At 46.2% G+C, this 17,327-nt stretch overlaps 1 protein-coding gene across 1 annotated transcript in view; it reads left to right on the top strand.

Annotated features, from left to right (window-relative positions):
* The window catches only part of Traf3ip2 (TRAF3 interacting protein 2), a 41,518-nt gene extending 31,529 nt beyond the window's left edge, over positions 1–9,989 (top strand). Inside the window, 5 exon segments of the mRNA XM_036168638.1 lie at positions 1,426–1,494; positions 2,559–2,675; positions 7,138–7,212; positions 9,777–9,887; positions 9,889–9,989. Coding sequence (XP_036024531.1) covers positions 1,426–1,494; positions 2,559–2,675; positions 7,138–7,212; positions 9,777–9,887; positions 9,889–9,924 — 408 coding nt within the window. The 3' untranslated portion in view covers positions 9,925–9,989.
* The last annotated feature ends 7,338 nt before the right edge of the window (positions 9,990–17,327 follow it).

Raw genomic sequence — 17,327 nt, 5'->3', positions numbered from 1 at the left:
TTTTTTAAATCATCCAACCCAAAGGAAAGCTATTCCATTTTTTCTTTTCTTTTTTTTTTTAAATTTATTTATTTATTATTTATACAGGGTTCTGTTTGTGTTGTATGTCTGCACATCAGAAGAGGGCACCAGATCTCATTACAGATGGTTGTGAGGCACCATGTGGTTGCTGGGAATTGAACTTGGGACCTCTGGAAGAGCAGTCAGTGCTCTTAACCTCTGAGCCATCTCTCCAGCCCCCATAGTCTCTTTCTATAGGGAACTTAGAAGCAGGATATGAAGATGAGGAGGTCGTAAATGAGACACTGGGTAAATGAAAGAATGTTATAATGTGTTCGCTACCAGTGGCCAAAATGGGTGAGAATTAGCGGATGCGAAGGGGAAGTCAATGTGTCTTACAGAGCAGAGGGGTGTTTGCTGTGCTGTTAGGGTACAAGGGAACTAATGTGGGGAGTGGAGTAAACAGAGCACATGGGGAAAAGATAGTAGCTGGCTCAAGATGCTTGATGAATAGTTGAGCCTTGGTTTGGTCAGTTCTGAACAGCAGGGTAACCCTAGGATAATCACTATGGGTGCAGGGAGGCTGCTCAAATAACCCTTCCCAAAGACCTCCTCCACATGTCACCTGCTCTACTATATTAGATAGTCCCATCAGGAGCGCCTTGTGTATGTCACACACACCCGAGAGAGAGAAAGAGAGAGAGAGAGAGAGAGAGAGAGAGAGAGAGAGGGAGGGAGGGAGAGAGGGAGGGAGGGAGATTGAGATTGAGATTTGGGCCTTCTATAACACAAATGATTAGATTTTTCTGCACTTCTAATACCTAAAGGACTATTACCTAATAATAATAATCTAAGTCTTATCAAAGCCCCAGAGTTCTCCTTGACTTTCACCCTTAGCCCCTCCCTAGCAGCTCAGTAATTGTTTTTGTGACTGTTCTGTGGATTACACCCACCTTTCATACAACCCTTTTGAAATGGGTAATTGAAGCTGGACATATGCTGTAATCATGACTCGGCTAACCCAGGTCAGACACCACAGTTGTGTCTCAGCATTTGCACACTACATATCCACTGAAGTTTTAGAATCTGCCTTTCACTTTTTCAAATTACAGACACAGTACTATTTCTGCCTTCCTGGCTTATATCCAATTTAGTGATGTACTGTGTCCTTCAGATTTTTTAACATATAATCGTTGTATAGCTGCAGACACATCTCGATATGAATCACTATATCCTAATTATGGATGGTATAAACTTAAATGTCTCTGAATGCTGAAATAGGGCTTATTTCCTGACACTTGTGTTTCACTGTGGGGACTCATGCACTCCACCTTATACAGTTTAGAGTTGCAGAGGTGTTTTCTGGAGCTCTGCACCCAGGGAAGACCCTCATTAAGAACGTCTCCTCTCATCCTTTTCCTGCAGATTGACATATTTGAGGATAGAATCCGGGGTATTGATATCATCAAATGGATGGAGCGCTACCTTCGAGATGTAAGTATATTCCTAAATTCTGAGGATGTGTGCCGGCGAGAAAAACAATTAGCTTGTGAAGCTATTTCACAGAAGAAACCCTGATGCTCTCCCAAAGTCTGAGCCTGAGGAAGTCTGACAAAGCCTCTCTTGTTGGAAGCTATGCCAAGACTTGGAAAGGAAGGATGGGGTCGCCCTCTTGGACACGCAGAGGCAGGAAATAGCGGTCAAACCAGACACAGGTGGTTGATAACAATCAGTGCAAACAATTTCTAGAGCAGAATAGGAAAGGAGGAAATGAAGGCGCTGGGGGTGGGGCAGAATCCAGTTGAATTTGGGGCCTTTCCAAGTGTTTCTGTAGGACTGGGCTAAAGAGCTTTCTTTAGCATGCCACCCCAGGGCATCTACTTGCGGCCCTGGGATTCGTTTTCCCCAGACCGAATCTAGACTAGCCACGGGGAAACCTTGTGCTTTAACAAGACAGAAATTGATTGCTGCCAGCATGTCCACGTCCGGGGGCTTCTTTGGGCAGGAGTGTGTGTGGGGTGGGAGTCTCAGCAGGCTGGGTCTTGGCTTTCCTTTTGTCTGCTGCAGCCTGGTGTTTGCTTTGTGCTGAAGGGTCTGCTCCTCCTGACTGTGCTAATGTGCACAGGAAAAGCAGGGCAGTGGAGGAGCAGAGTGACTGACAGCTCGGATCGGTCTGTCGGGCTGCAGGGAGGAAGGGCACTTTCCTGGGCATGCGGTGGTGGGTGGTGTGCTTTTCTGTCTCCATGCAGATTCGGTGATTAGGCTTTCACTAGCCGTTTCCTCATGGAGGTTGTGGGAGATGGGAGAATTCCTCTCAGAGCCTTTGCTCGGTGTGCTTGTGGGGTGCTGGGCATGGAGGCAATGGGGAGGAGTGAGGAGGACAGCATGCCTGTGTCGGGGCTGGTGCCTTCTGATTTCACAGAGAGAAGGATTGGCCCTGTACCGGCCAGCAGGTCAGGGCCCGCTTATGGTCCTGCTGGCCACTTTCCAGCTAGTCTTCACCAAATGAACCACACTTCCCATTTCCATAAACATGCTTTTCTCCTTCTCATTAACAGAAGACAGTGATGATAATTGTAGCAATCAGTCCCAAATACAAACAGGATGTGGAAGGCGCTGAGTCGCAGCTGGACGACAATGAACATGGCTTACACACTAAGTACATTCATCGAATGGTGAGTGGTGAGGCTGTCACAGTTCCTGGCTGCTGCTCTGGACCCGGGACCTTCTCCAGGGAGGATGCTTTTCACTGAAGGTGGCAGGATGTTAGGGGGAGAGTCTCTGGCCTCCCATGTCAGGAGGCATTGTTTGGGTTATGGCTCTGTATACTTTGAGACCCATGGAGAAACACCGCTCCTCTGCCTAGTACTCAGCTGGTCCTGTCAATAACTGATATCCATCAAGGTTCTAGAAAGCAGAACTTTGTTCACCTGGCTGTTTACCAACAAACGTGAAAGCTTAGGAGGATAGAAGAGGGAGTAGTGAGGTGAGCAGGTTACTGTAGCTGTTACATTCTGTCCCTTGCTTTTTCAGAGAGGCAAGGTGCAAAGAGGGAAGGACACTTCTGTCATACCAGAAAAGCCTGGGCTACATTAGTTTCCTAAGCACAGGCTGTATGCCCACGGCCCAAGTACTTGAATGTTGCCCTTCTGCAGCCCTGTTTATAACATGGATCACTGGTATGTGCAATTCTGTGAGGATAACTGAAGTGATGTTGGAAGTATCTGGCACACAGAAAACACTTAACCAGAGTGACTGTTCTTAGCTTGTGACGGATAGGTAGGACAGCATTCTACTGCCAGACCTATACTATGGGACCTGGTTCAACTTAACCCATGGGGAAGATTTAGAAGGAATCAACTTGCTTAGTTAGCATCTGAGAGAAACTACTGCCCAGCTTTAGAACAAGCTGTTTTATGGCCTAGCTGACTTCTTTGTCCTTTGTGGGTTTAAAGATACTGTGGAGACCATTTCTGTTTATCTAGAGGCCAGACTAGATCTGTGACCTTCAAACTGTCCTGTGGAATCCCTAGTAGGTGCCTATGTGTTTAAACTTCCCAACCTAGAGCTGGTTTCTCGGGCTTGTTTATTTACCAAGGACACTGAGATTTGAGAAAGTAGGGAAATCACTGGACTTGGACTTTTAATCCCAATATCAGTTCTTATCCTGGGTGAGGACGTGGACTACTGTATCACTGGAAGGGGCCCAGATGCAAGGACTATGCAACACAGGGCAGGAAGCAGCCAGCTGTCTCAGGACCCCTTTACCTCAGAGGAAGCCAAGTTGAATGCTATCCGCCCTGTGGTCCAGAGCATCCCAAGAGAGCAGGGTAGGCGTGGAAGCAATGTCCTCATCATCTGGGTCTCTAAGATCTCCATCACTGCTTCCACCAAATGTGGACCACTTGTTGAGCTCAAAACCCAAAACAGAAGCTAAGCAAGGTGGCAAGATTCAGGGGTCAAGCCAAGGGTCTAAAGCTAAGCCTGCCTCCTGTCCAGTCTTACCTAGTGCCAGCCTGTGGTCAGGATCCTGAAAAATAGCACTCTTAGAAATAAACTCATCTATAAAAGTCATGACTGGTTCTGGGTGCTGCTCTCCCTCAGCTGTCTGTATCATGTCTGGACATTCCCAGGACATTGATACTCTGTCTATATCTCCAAGAACCTGCCAGTCCCAGGAGCCAAGCAGCTGATGATACCTGGGAAGGACTCCAGATCCCTACCAGTTCCTGGGGGAAACCTGCTTAGTTGTGCTGGTGTATGGCAAGGCCATCCAGTAATACACAAGGTTCAACCCAAGGTTGGAGGATGGTGCCAGCTATAACCACGTGGTCTCCAAATTTGGTTTCTTGGTCCTAATGTCTTAGGCTCTTCCCCATCTCAGGAGGGACCGGATATGCCGTCAGATATAGGAGGATCTCCCTATCTCTGGGAAGACTCTGTGGCTTCCTCCAGACCCTAATGAGTAATTACATCAAACGACCTCATTAGAAAGCAAGTATCTCAGAGAAAGGAGAGGAAATAAAAACATACCACTGAGAGCTAGTCCTTGACAGACTGGGGAGCCTGGTAGACAAACCAAAGAGTATACAGTGCCCTTGAAGTCAGACATGAAACCAGCTCTACTTTCATCTAACAGACCCCACGCCCTTCCCCATAGGTGCTTACGCTGCAATAGCATGGTTAGCTCTTGAGTTGCACAGTACTCTGGTCAATGCAGTACATGCTTTTGGGGTTGTCTTCTGTGTTTTGAAGGGAGATGGCTCTGAGAAAATCCCCTGTGGTAGATCTGTGTTGTGTATATCTGTGAGAGTGGGTGTTGGGGAGAGGGTTGTCTGTATTTCCACTTTCACTTTCTTCTTGTTTTTATTTTCATGCACAACAAAAGCTTCACAGTTACAAAAATCAATTGGAAGGTGAAATTGTTCAGGAGACATAATTCCTTGTTCTCCTTGCCATCAGCGAGCTGAAAGCTCCATGCCAGTCTAGGGATCCGGAAGACTTTAACTCCCCGATATTGAAAATTCTGATTTTGATAGAGTTCTTGTAGCTAAATCCTCTTGGGTGACCAGAGTGTGAGAGCCGATTGATCTGGTGAGGAACTCAGGCCTGACAGAGTGGGTTCCTCCTGGCTGAGTTCCTAGCCGCCTCCACCCTCTGTGCTCCAGAGGAGGGTTGCTAGGCAGCTCCAGTCACCCTACCACACTTCCCCCTCTGCAGAAGCTCATGCCTCTGCCCCTGCCTTCTCCCCATTTCCCTTTACCTGACTGGTGACCCCTCCCCTGTAACATCCTCCACACTCCCTGAGGCAGAACAGAGAGCCCCATCCTGAGCCTCCACAGCAGTTGTTCACAGTCTGCACACTGTCCTCTGCCTGGTAATTTTCCTTCCTGCTTGCTCATTAGTTGCTAGCTCTGAGAGGATTATCCAAATTGTATCAGAGGTACTCTGCTAAACAGGCTCTCAAAAAAAAAAAAAAAACAAACCTGGGTTTTAGCACTGTACTCAGTTCCATAATATAAATTTCTAAACACTCCCACATGTGGCTATTGAAAGCTAATGATGTTACTGACTACAGAACTGGGAGAGACACAATAGCCTGCTCTCATGGACTAAGGTGGCCCAGCCCCTGCACACTCCTGTTCCTCAACACCCAAAGTCAACACTCAGGATGCTGACAAAGGAGGACTGTTGTGAGTTCGAACTCAATCTGAGCAACACAGTGAGTTCCAGCCTAGTCTAGGCTACAAGTGAGACCCTGAGTCAAAGAAACCCAACCAACAAATCAACAAAGAAAGTCAGGGTCCTGGCCAGATCTAACTTAAAATCTCTATTATTTCTTTGTTTGTTTGTTTGCTCGTTCATTCATTCATCATTATGTGCATGTGTATGCATGTGCGCATGTGTACACATGCACATGAATTGGTCACTAAAGTGGAGGTCAGAGGAGAATTTGCAGGAGTCAGTCCTCGCCTTCCACCATGTGGGCGCCAGGGATAGAACTTAGCTTGTCAGGCATGGCAGCAAACATCTGCACCTGCTAAGCCAGCTTTCTGGTCCCTAGAATGTGATTTTTAACAGGCCTCCAGTAAGTGGTTGTACTACTCAGGGTTCTTTAGAGGAACAGAACTTACAGAACTTACATACATACATACATACATAGATACATACACACACACACACACACACACACACACACACACACACACACACACTATATGGAGAGAGAGAGAGAAAGGTATTTCTTAGAATGGCTTAAAGGCTCTGGTCCAGCTAGTCCAACAAAGCTGTCTGCCAATGAAAAGTTCAGTAATCCAGTAGTTATTCAGTCCAGGAAGCCAGATGTCCCGGCTGGTCTTCAGTAGACAGCGGAACCTGTGGGCTCTAACCCGGTGAAGGATGTGCTAAGGAGAGTGAAAGCAGATAAAGGGAGGTGCTCCCTTCTTCCGTTTATACTGGCTCCCAGCAGAAGGTGTGGCCCACATTAGAGGCGGGTCTTCCTCCTTCAAAAGATCTGGATTGGGTGGGGATTTAGCTCAGTGTTAGAGTGCTTGCCTAGCAAGCACAAGGCCCTGGGTTCGATCCTCAGCTCAAAAAAAAAAAAAAAAAAGAGAGAGAAAAGATCTGGAATAATAAGGAAGGAAAGAATTGAAGACAGCAATGTTCTAAAACAGGAAGTGGTGATGGTGTCATGGGCCTATGAGGATGTTGGACTAAAGTCTATCAAATTGTGCAAACTGGAAAATTGTATACTATGTGAATTATCTGTCAATAAAGATCTTATTAAAAAAAAGATCTGGATTAAAGGTGTGCCTTCTCACCTCAAAGATCCAGATTAGAAGTGAATCTTCCCGCTTCAAATGATTTAATTGAGCAAAAATCCCTCACAGGTGTGCCCAGCCAGTTTCTGTTTCAGTTAATTCCAGATGTGGTCAAGTTGACAACCTAGAATAGCCATCATAGTGTTCTCTACAAGCCAAGTTGCATAGTACGTAATGGGGAGAGCTTAAAAATGTATGTGATGTGGCACTCAGACAACCAACCCAGAAGAATAAATTTGCCATGTGGGTTGGTAGGATTGCTGACACAACATCTTTGCTCCTAGATGACTCAATTTCACATTTGTTTGATTTTTAGATGCAGATCGAGTTCATAAATCAAGGAAGCATGAATTTCAGATTCATCCCCGTGCTCTTCCCAAATGCCAAGAAGGTAAACAAACAACAAGATTCTCAAGTAATTCTGTCTTTGTTTTCAAATCTGGTTTGATTGCTACCTGGGATTGTCAACTCTTTGACAGCCCGCATCGACAACAGTATTGCCAGAGATCAACAAGTTGTACACCGGGCTTGCAGTAGGCATAGGAAAGATCTGCAAGTGTTATCTGGCAGGATCATGGCTGTCCTAATTGTGCAGTCTGTGTACACAAAGGATGGTTTATGCTTAATTACTTTTTTTGTTTGTTTGTTTTTTCAAGACAGGGTTTCTTTGTGTAGTTTTGGTGCCTGTCCTGGATCTCGCTCTGTAGACCAGGCTGGCCTCGAACTCACAGAGATCTGCCTGGCTCTGCCTTCCAAGTGCTGGCATGTGCCACCACCGCCAGGTGCTTAATTACTTTCTATTGCTGCGATAAAACACTATGAGCAAGGCAGCTTGTAGAAGGAAGGGTTGATTTGGGGTTTGTGGTTCTAGAGGGATAAGATCCATCACCATCATGGCAGGTTAGTGTGGCAGCAGGCAAGCAGGACATCTAGAACCGGGAGCTGAGGCTCACATTCCCAGGGACAAATAGGAAGCAGAGAGAGTGGCTTTTGAAACCCCAAAGCCCACTTCAAGTGATCTGCTTCCTCTAGCCAGGCCATCCCTCCAAACAGCATCACCAGCTGGGGATTGAGTATTCAAATGCCCAAGAGTAAGAGGGCATGTATCGTCTGATGCTTACCTCTCACATCTTAAAGTCAAAGTGTGGAGACTTTGCTTTTTGCTCCACATAAATACTTTGTTACACACAGTTCTGTCTTCACAGTGGAGTACAGGCACTGGATCCACACAGCTCTCTAAGTGAACCTTGCTGGGATTCACATGAGGGTTTGGATCATATTCCAAAGGGTATGCAGACAGCTTTAGAGGATGCAAGTCAAGCCACTAGAGAACATTTTTTCCAGGCCTGGCAAAGAGAAGACAGCAGCTAAGTAAACAGTTGGAGACTCAGACCTGAGCACTCTGAATGCAGCCTCATTCTGGAGTATTCCTAGATGTCAGGACTGCATTGAGACCTCTGCCCCACAGTAGGGACAGCCCAGTCTATGTGAATGGGACACCCAGGGTTGGGCAGTGCACAATGCATATGAAAGGACCCCTTATTCTCTCTGGCCCTAACTTGTCTGGGGATTAAATGTAGTCATTGACTGGCAAATCTCTTCACTGGTCTCCCCATCTCCTCTGGGACTCTGTACTAGCCACCTTCCACTTTGCCAACAAAGAACTGCAATGTGTAGCTCTCTAGTTCCAGAATTCTATGATGTTCCTCCTGACTTCAAGACGCTGGCTACCTTCCCTAGCGTGACCCATGAGGCTTTGGAATAGGACTGTGTCCACTTCCTCGTTTTCCTCCTTCTCACCTGGGGTCTCTGCTTTGGTCATAGTGGGCCATGTCAGCTCCCTCACGTTCTCTCTATCCAGGTGCCTTGCCCCTCTGTTCCCTCTCCCTATGCTGCCCTTCCCCAGCCTGTGGCCTGCTGAGCTCTTGCCTACCCTTGCACCCTCTCTGGCACGTGAGGCTCTCCTCTCCTCATGTCTGTGTAATGCATCCAGAGGCTGGGGCATGGTGGCTCCTTGGAACACTATTACCTAGAAAACAGTTTATGCTGGGTTTGCCTCCATGTGGGATTTTTCACCCCTCAAGACAGTTATTGTGCCTTTTCATTGGCTACCTTCTGCACTCAAGGCGAGTGCTGGTTCCGAACCCGTGCTACAATCCCCAAAGCTGCTCATCTCACCGTGAAAACCGAAGGCCTTTGGTGGTCCCTGGTCCTCTGCCACAGCCCCTCCAGCTCTGGCCCTCTTCACCTACTCACTGTCACTTGTTCTGTTGCAGCCATTGTGACCTTGTGGCTTTTGAACATTTCTAGCAATTTCCATGCCTGTGTGCCTTCTCCTAAGCACGCTCTCAAATGCTGCAAACTTTTCCCTCCTATACCCACATTCCCCATGTCCTTTCTGTGTTGCTGTTGAGGTTATCATCGCCTCTCCCCACCAGAATATATGTGCTCCACCAGGGCGGTCCTAAGGGCGGTCCTGAGGGCGGCCAACACTGGCCCGTGGAACCCCAGACTCTTGGTTCTGAGATCTGCTCTGCTCCTTCCACTTTAGGCCAGACCTGAGGCTGGAGTGAAAGAATCATGAATTCTATTAAGCCCACAACACTGGCATCCTTCCCCCAAAGCCACAGGGGAATTCACATCATTTGGTATGACCTCTGTCCCACCCCTTTCATGTGAAGGTGGTGAAAAGCACGTTGACATGCAAAGGGCAGGTAGCCTGGGAGACAGACAGAAAAAGCTGAGCACATGTGGTTTCCATAATGAGATACACAGCTTGCACCCGAAGCCAGAAGTGCTCTACGTGTTAAACCCTCCAAAAGCAAAACAGCAGCTCCCAAGACAGCCTGGTGGGAACGTCTGTGGAGGGCAAGCCAGAACTGTTCGGAACTGAGCCCTGGATCTGGAATCCAGGCTTCTCTCCTATGACCTTTGCCCCTGTCCTCTCTCCCACAGGAGCACGTGCCCACCTGGCTTCAGAACACTCATGTTTACAGCTGGCCCAAGAATAAGAAAAACATCCTGCTGCGGCTGCTCCGAGAGGAAGAATATGTGGCTCCTCCGCGCGGGTCCTCTGCCCACCCTTCAGGTGGTTCCCTTGTGACACCAGCCATCTCCAGCTCAGTGCAGTCCTGTTCTCACAGCATTCTTCTATCCTAGACGGGTTGGTGGCACCCAGGCCTGTTTCAGTGTCTGTCTTCTAGGGGGTTCCGGCCCCAGAACACCTCTTCTGCAGAATCCTCTGCCTCCTAATACTTTGCTGCCCTGTATTCCCTGCCTTTAAAAGGAACACAAGGTGCCCGTGTCCCCCTGAGTCTGAGCTGCCCATCTTGGGCTTCCAGTACTTCTAGTGAGTGGACACTACAGGTGAGGGCAGCAAACGCCTATAACCGCAAAAACTCTCATCCCTTCAGCTACAGTTGTGAGCTGGCCAGATGCTGGTCCTTAGACCAGTCTGACTCAGGTCCAAGTAATAAAGTGATTACTCTTTGTAAGAATGTGTTTCATTTATCTGAATGGAGACAGCCATATTAATTTATATTGAAATGGACAGGTGTGGGACATCAACAAAACTGCTTAGATATAGTATAGATAAATGTGACAGCGTTCTCTGTATTAAAGGATTAAACCAGAACGTTAAATATCCTTTTTATGTAACTATAAAAGGTTTACTCTTACAGTTGAGGTCTTTAACAGAACGACCCTGATTGTAGACAGTGTAATGGGCCAGGGAGTGTGGCTTAGTGGTAGAACACTGCAACTCAGCACTGTAAGAAGAGGAAGAGGGCTGAGTGGTGGTGGCACACCTTTCATCCCAGAGCTCGGGAGGCACAGGCAGGGGGAGCTCTGTGATCCTCCTGGTCTACAAGGAAGTTCCAGGACAGCCAAGGCTGCACAGAGAAACCCTGTCTTAGGGGAAAAAAAAGAGAGAGAGAGAGAAAGGTCTGACCATTTATGTAAAAAATACCTGAGTCGGAGTTGGGGATTTAGCTCAGTGGTAGAGTAGAGCGCTTGCCTAGCAAGCGCAAGACCCTGGGTTCAGTGCTCAGCTCTGAAAAAAAAACAACAACCTGAGTCTATGCATGAAGTAACAGGGTGTGTCACACAGGCCAGAGTAGTGGTCTGGTTTCCTAGTCTCTGTCCTACTCCTGAGCACCTGCCACTAAAGCAAGCCTCTTCACTTTTCTGAGATCTTGGGTACTTGTAAAATCACAGTGATATCTAATGAACCTAGGAGGTCTGAAATCTGGGACCTAAACTCTAAATTTTCTTTTGAGAAGTAATTGTTCATTTCTTACAATCACATCTCCCAGGGGACAAATGTAATTTTATATACATACATACATTTATGTATGTATGTATGTATTTATTTATTTATTTACTTACTTACTTGGAGAAAGGATCTCACTGTATAGTTTTGGCTGGCCCAGAACTCAATATGTAGGGTAGGCCACTCTTGAACTTACATCGATCCTCCTGTCTTGGCCCTCTAAGTGCTAGGATTACAGGTGTACACCAGCATGCCTAGTATCTCAGTTACCATTCCATTGCTGTGAGCAGATGTTACGACCAAGACTATGTTTAAAAGAAAGCATTTAACTGGGGGTTGCTTACAGTTTCAGAGGGTGAGTCCATGATTATCATGGCAGGGAGTGTGGCAGCAGGCAGGCAGGCATGGTGCTGGTGTAGTAGCTAGGATCTCATGTCTTATCGGCAAGATGAAGGCAGAGAGAAAAGGAGACTGGGCCCTGGAATTGGGTTTTGAAACCTCAAAGCCTACCTGTAGTAACACACCTCCTTTAGCAAGGCCACACCTCCTAATCCTCCCTAAACAGTTCCACAAGCTGGGGACCAGACATTCAAACACATGGATTTGGAGCCATTCTCACTGAAACCACACTGGACTAGATTCTCTTTTTAAATTAAAATGTAACCAGTTTTTTTAAAACAGAAAAAGTTGATTCATAATAACAAAAACCATAGCTTAATGGGTTTTGCTGATTATTTAGAAAAGAGCCTCACTGTGTAGTTCAGGCTGCCCTGTAACTTCTCAGGCCAGACTGGCTTGTAATTTGTAATCTTGCTACCTCTACTTCCTGAGTGTTGCAATTATAGACATGCATCAGTGTACCTGAGGAAACTTGCTCCTCCTGGTACTGAAGACTGAATCCCTGGGTATCCCTGGGTATGCTCTAACATGAGCCACATCCCTAGGTCTCTGGTATACTCGCTGCTTCTTCTTCTAAAAATGTCTTCAACAATACACTCAACTCAATAATTTGGGCTTATTTAGTCTCCAAAGATATGACACAGCCATTTATTAAACGTGTGTGTGTGTGTGTGTGTGTGTGTGTGTGTGTGTGTGTGTGTGATTTAAATGAACTGTTGAACAAGGTCAATAAAAAAGATGCTTGGGTGGTAAGAGCTATTGCTTCCTTTCTCTGCCTGATCTGGTAAACAAGTTTCAATTTTGCTAGATAGAGCCGGGCGGTGGTGGTGGTATACGCCTTTAATCCCAGCACTTGGGAGGCAGAGCCAGGCGGATCTTTGTTCCAGGCCAGCCTGGTCTACAGAGTGAGATCCAGGAAAGACGCAAAGCTACACAGAGAAACCCTGTCTCGAAAAACCAAAACAAAAGATAGTTATGCCTCAAATGTCATTACAGAGAAAGACAAATACTCTTTAACTACAAAAAAGAAAAATTGCTCATGAATTGTAAAGAATACAGTTTGACTACTTTATGTCTAACATGTACACTGAGTAAATACTTTTAAAAAGAAAAAAACTAGCATAATTTAATTGCTCATTTGTATGACTTTATGGCAATAATAATAACTACGATGGCATTTTAGATCTAATAGAATTTTCTTGTTTGGCCAACTCTGAATGCCTGGAAAACATTCCAAACACCAACTTCAAGTCTTCTTTTCTCTTCTCATTCTTGTTTTGGTTTGAGGTGAGACCATTACTGAGGATTCAACATCTGTGAAAATAGCCCAGCAATTAGTTCTTTGAAATGTTTCCAGCTTGCAAAGATGTAGTCATGTAATGTTATTAACCTCCCCCCACCTGAGAGACTTCCAGAGCATTCAGCCAATGGTTCCTTCTATTCTTCCTGTCCCAGGTGGTTAAAGGTCCCTGATGTGACCATCAGTCCTTAAAATGTTACAATTGGTAGCAAAACAAGCAAAATGTAAGCCAGCCAACAACCAAGCAAAGACCCAAAAGTGTGTGTGTGTGTGTGTGTGTGTGTGTGTGTGTGCGCGCGCGTGCGTGCGTGCGTGAATGCATGCATGCATCCGTGCACCCCTACTGGACTCATCCAGAGATGACAACTTGGCTCTGAAGTGTCTATGAAATATGATGACCACCACTAGCAGCAAAGGAATTTTTAACAATTATTTTAGAACACTAATACTCAGATTAACACCTGGTTTATTTAAATAGTGTCCTGGTCCTTGTGTATCTATTTGTAGATGTTTTGAGGGTTTAGAAATAGGATAGGGCTGACTTGGTAAAAATAACTGTAGCCTCATGACTTCAGTCATACATAAACCAATTTGGGGATGTACTGGGCATAGATTTACATTATTTTCTGATATTTAGTGCCTAATTTTAATTTAATTTCAGTGACTGGCTTCAAAATACTTTCCGGTCTAGTGTAACTTCTGTGTAGTTCAAAGTACTGGCCTGGCTTTTCCTCGGCTCAGTGCTCAGAAGAATCACTGTTGGAGACTCTCTTCCTTCTTTCCCATCAAACAAGCCCCCCCAGAAAGACTTGAGGTTTCTTAGTCATCTCAGTGGGAGATGACAGTGCTCCATTCTGAACTTTCCATCCTTGTTTTAGGACGTTTTGCTGAGAGCTCTTTTCCTAACCCAGCTACTTTATCAACCACCATACCCACTGTGCCAAAATCCACTCTGTCACCACCACCTTTGCCAAATGGATTGCAAAGTTCTGTGATCACTGAAATGAGCCAGAACGAGTCTTTCAAACCACAGGGTCTTTCTGTTTCTCCTTGGTGTACTGAGAAGACTCTGTGAGACCCTCTCCTAGCAGCAGATGAAATCAGAAAGTAGATTACACTGTGGGAAAACATCACAAGAAGCCACCCCTCTGACCACAGAGAATCTTGTGCTATTTTTCAGCACTGATCGCTCTAGATGATATAACCCAACAACAAACAAAAGGCAAGAATAAAAGCAGCAAAAGTGTGACATTTTAAGTCATTTATTTCTGTCATGGAATTTTTAGTCTGAAAGGGACCCTGTGGCTTTATTTTCTGTAGGAAGGAAGCAGGACCCAAAGAAACTGATTTGTCAAGTTCACTCCAGGGCTACAACCCCAGTGATATCACTTCAAGGCTGTGAGCCTATGGAACTTTTACTGGGAGACTTATGACCCAGTTCCACCCTGCAGTAAACATGGCCTCCTGAACATGGGAGGCCCGAGGGAACATTACCTCCATCCTCTGGGGGCTGGGAGAGTAAAGGATCATGCCAGAACTTGTGCTGGGAGAGCTTCTTCAGGGAATTAATTATTGCTGTGATGATATGGAATCACTCTTCTGGAAGTGGTTTGGCATATTTATTTTGTAGTGGTTTTATGTGAACCCTAAGCCAACTTAAAAATCCTCAATACCTTCCTGAAACTTAAAGACAAAAATCTGCAACTGGATCAATTTCTTTTGAAGGTGTGTGTGTTTGTGTGTGTTTTTCAAACTCCAAAATACCAATAGTTTTTTAAAAATGTTTTTATTCTTTAAATGCTGTGAAACTCCTTTCTCGAATCCTTCCGATGCTACCAAAGTGGTGCTTGGAAGGCTTAAGCTGTTTAGGAGGGGGTTGGGGCTGGCTGCAGGTACAGTACAAGTCACCAGGAGGCACAAAACAGCACAAAAGAGTGCAGTCAGTACAGTCAGTATTCTGGGACACCTGTATCCAAGCAGGATATCATGTTCTTCTAACTTCAAACCAACTCTTCATATTTTTTTTCTTGAATGGTTTTAGGCTCACAAAACGCATGGTGAGAGGTGGGTAGCTTTCGTAGACTACCATGTGTATCTGCTTCTAGCCAAGCAGGTGGGATCTGCAAAAGGAATGGATGGTCAGTGTAACCGACTTTTGTATTTACCTTCTCAAGGAACTTTTGGGTGTGGGCCTAGATCACATTTATTCAGATAGTTTAGGAAGCGTTGAGACTTCACTAAACAATGAGAAGAAGCATGGGCCAGTGTAGGTGGGCAACAAGGTGACCAAGTTCTGGGCCTGCTGACTCCTTTCTAGAAGCTTCTGTGGGGCATAATTACAGCCCTCAGATCTCCTAGGGCTGGTAAGTTCAACCACCAGGGCACATCTTCCTTGTCCCATGCCTGACCTCCCTTTGCTCCCTCACCAGGAAGATGCTGATGGAAGAAGGCAGCTGGGGAGAGAGGGAGGGAGGGAGGAGGGAGGGAGGGAGGGAGGAGGGAGGGAGGAGGTGAGTGTGAGAGGACTCCTGCCTGATGGATCCCATTAGGCTTAGTGTGCAAAGCTCGTGGAGATGAAGTAGCTGCTCTGGTATGCATCCAAGCTGCTGTTCTATTTTTACCCTCTCCTGCATGCTTCTTAGCCTGGAGTTGTTTGCCTGGGCACCTGGATCAGCAGCAAAACATGGAACTGAGCCACTCAGTAAAGCGGGGAGGAAGGAGGCCATTGATGCAGGCTTTGTTATTGCTGACAGGGAAGAGAGACCTGGAATGTTAATGAGGATAGCTTTCTGAAGCATGCCTTCATGGTTAGCCAGGAGTTCAAAGGGGAAGGCAGACTCAGGCCTGTGCCGAACAAATGTGAACTGCTGATAGAGAGAAGGAAAAATCAATTATGCTGTCGCAGGCTCCCATGCCATTGTGTTGGAGTTGTTAGAGAAGGTAGGACAAGGACCAGATTTCAAAAGGAAACAAAGCCACATGGCCCTGAAGTATAACGAGTTTGCCATGGCAACTGATGGAAATGAGCCTCTCGGGCCTGAGCAGGTGTGCTATCTTACAGAATAAACATACTTCTCTCACTCCCTGGATTTTATAATAAAACCTGTGTTTGGATTACTTTCCCCTCCTCTTTGTTACCCAGAGAAGTTGGCTGTTGCTCAATCAGCCCCAGGCTCTAGTGAGGGAAATGTAATCAGTGTTATCAAAGGATCGCTTTGGAAAAGGCTGCGGCTAGGCTTGGCTGCCAGCCTCACCACGCAGCAGCAGCTGGGCCTCAGGTACCTGCCTGGCCTTTGCCCCCCTCCCAGGCAATACCCTCGGCAGAAAGCTGCTGGTTCTGAGTTCATCTGAGTACAACAGTATGATCTGAACCTCACATTGGCATTGGCCAAAGGCTTCTCTGTGACCAGAGAAGTGTATTTGGGTAAAGCCAGGACCTGAGTGATTTAGTATCTTGCATTTTGTCTGTCAAGGTTCCTTGAGTTCAGGGACTAACTGATTTCACTCTCCAATCTGTTGTTATCCATTGTTTGTTTACTCAAACCCAGAGAGAACTTATGTTTCCCTGGTTTGAAATCCCTCTCTAGTAGGTTCCAGGGTGGTAGATTCTTGAGTCTGAAATATACACAGATGTGGAGGTTTTATAAAATCCCCCCAGCTGAAGACTAAGGATGCTTACATTTAATTTTTATACGTCCCACATTCTACTAAGGTAAAATAGCCACCTCTGTGTTCTCCTTTGTGACTGGAAAGACACCTTCTTCCACTATAGTTTCAAATAAACCTTTAAAACGAGATGCTCGTTCTCAATGGCTCCTAGAACGTTTGTGAACATGGTTACAGCAAACAGTTGGTGTGAGGAGAGCTTGGTTGGCCAGCCAGCAGGGCCTGAGAGGATGCTTTGGCAGGCCTTTTACACATTACCTGACCTTTGAGCCCAGTAAGAGAAGCATGGCTGACTTGGGAACTAATTCAAGCTGTGGTGTTAGGCATTAAGCCTTCCAGCTCCTACCTTAACACAAGAGCAGAGCCTGATCCCATCACACTGTGCTCACCTTTTGCTTCTTTTGTTCACAGTCCTGACAAGTGCAGGTGCCTGTTTTTCTACCCTTAGGAGGTCAGCAGTTGCCACTCAGGAAGACACCGGGGAACAAGGGTTAGAAATTGTAGTCTTGATAGAAGTGGCAACTCTCCTTCTGACAACATGGTTTTGTTATGAAAATATTTTGAACAGATGAAGAGACACAGTCAATGACCAAGGCAGCTCATAAAGGAAGTACTTAAGTGGGGCTGGCTTACAGTTTCAGAGGTTCAGTCCATTATCATCATGGCAGGGAGCATGGTGGCAGGTAGACAAACATGGTGGGAGAGAGGCCGCTGAGAATTCTACTTTCAGTTTTTTTTTGGTTTTTCGAGACAGGGTTTCTCTGTGTAGCTTTGCGCCTTTTCTGGAGCTCACGTGGTAGCCCAGGTTGGCCGCGAACTCGCGGAGATCCGCCTGGCTCTGCCTCCTGAGTGCTGGGATTAAAGGCGTGCG

The sequence above is a fragment of the Onychomys torridus genome, chromosome 19, assembly GCF_903995425.1.
Source record: "Onychomys torridus chromosome 19, mOncTor1.1, whole genome shotgun sequence".
In the NCBI taxonomy this organism is placed as follows: domain Eukaryota; kingdom Metazoa; phylum Chordata; class Mammalia; order Rodentia; family Cricetidae; genus Onychomys; species Onychomys torridus.
The sequence above is the reverse complement of the archived record's forward strand: the minus strand, read 5'-3'. Positions and strand labels throughout refer to the sequence as shown.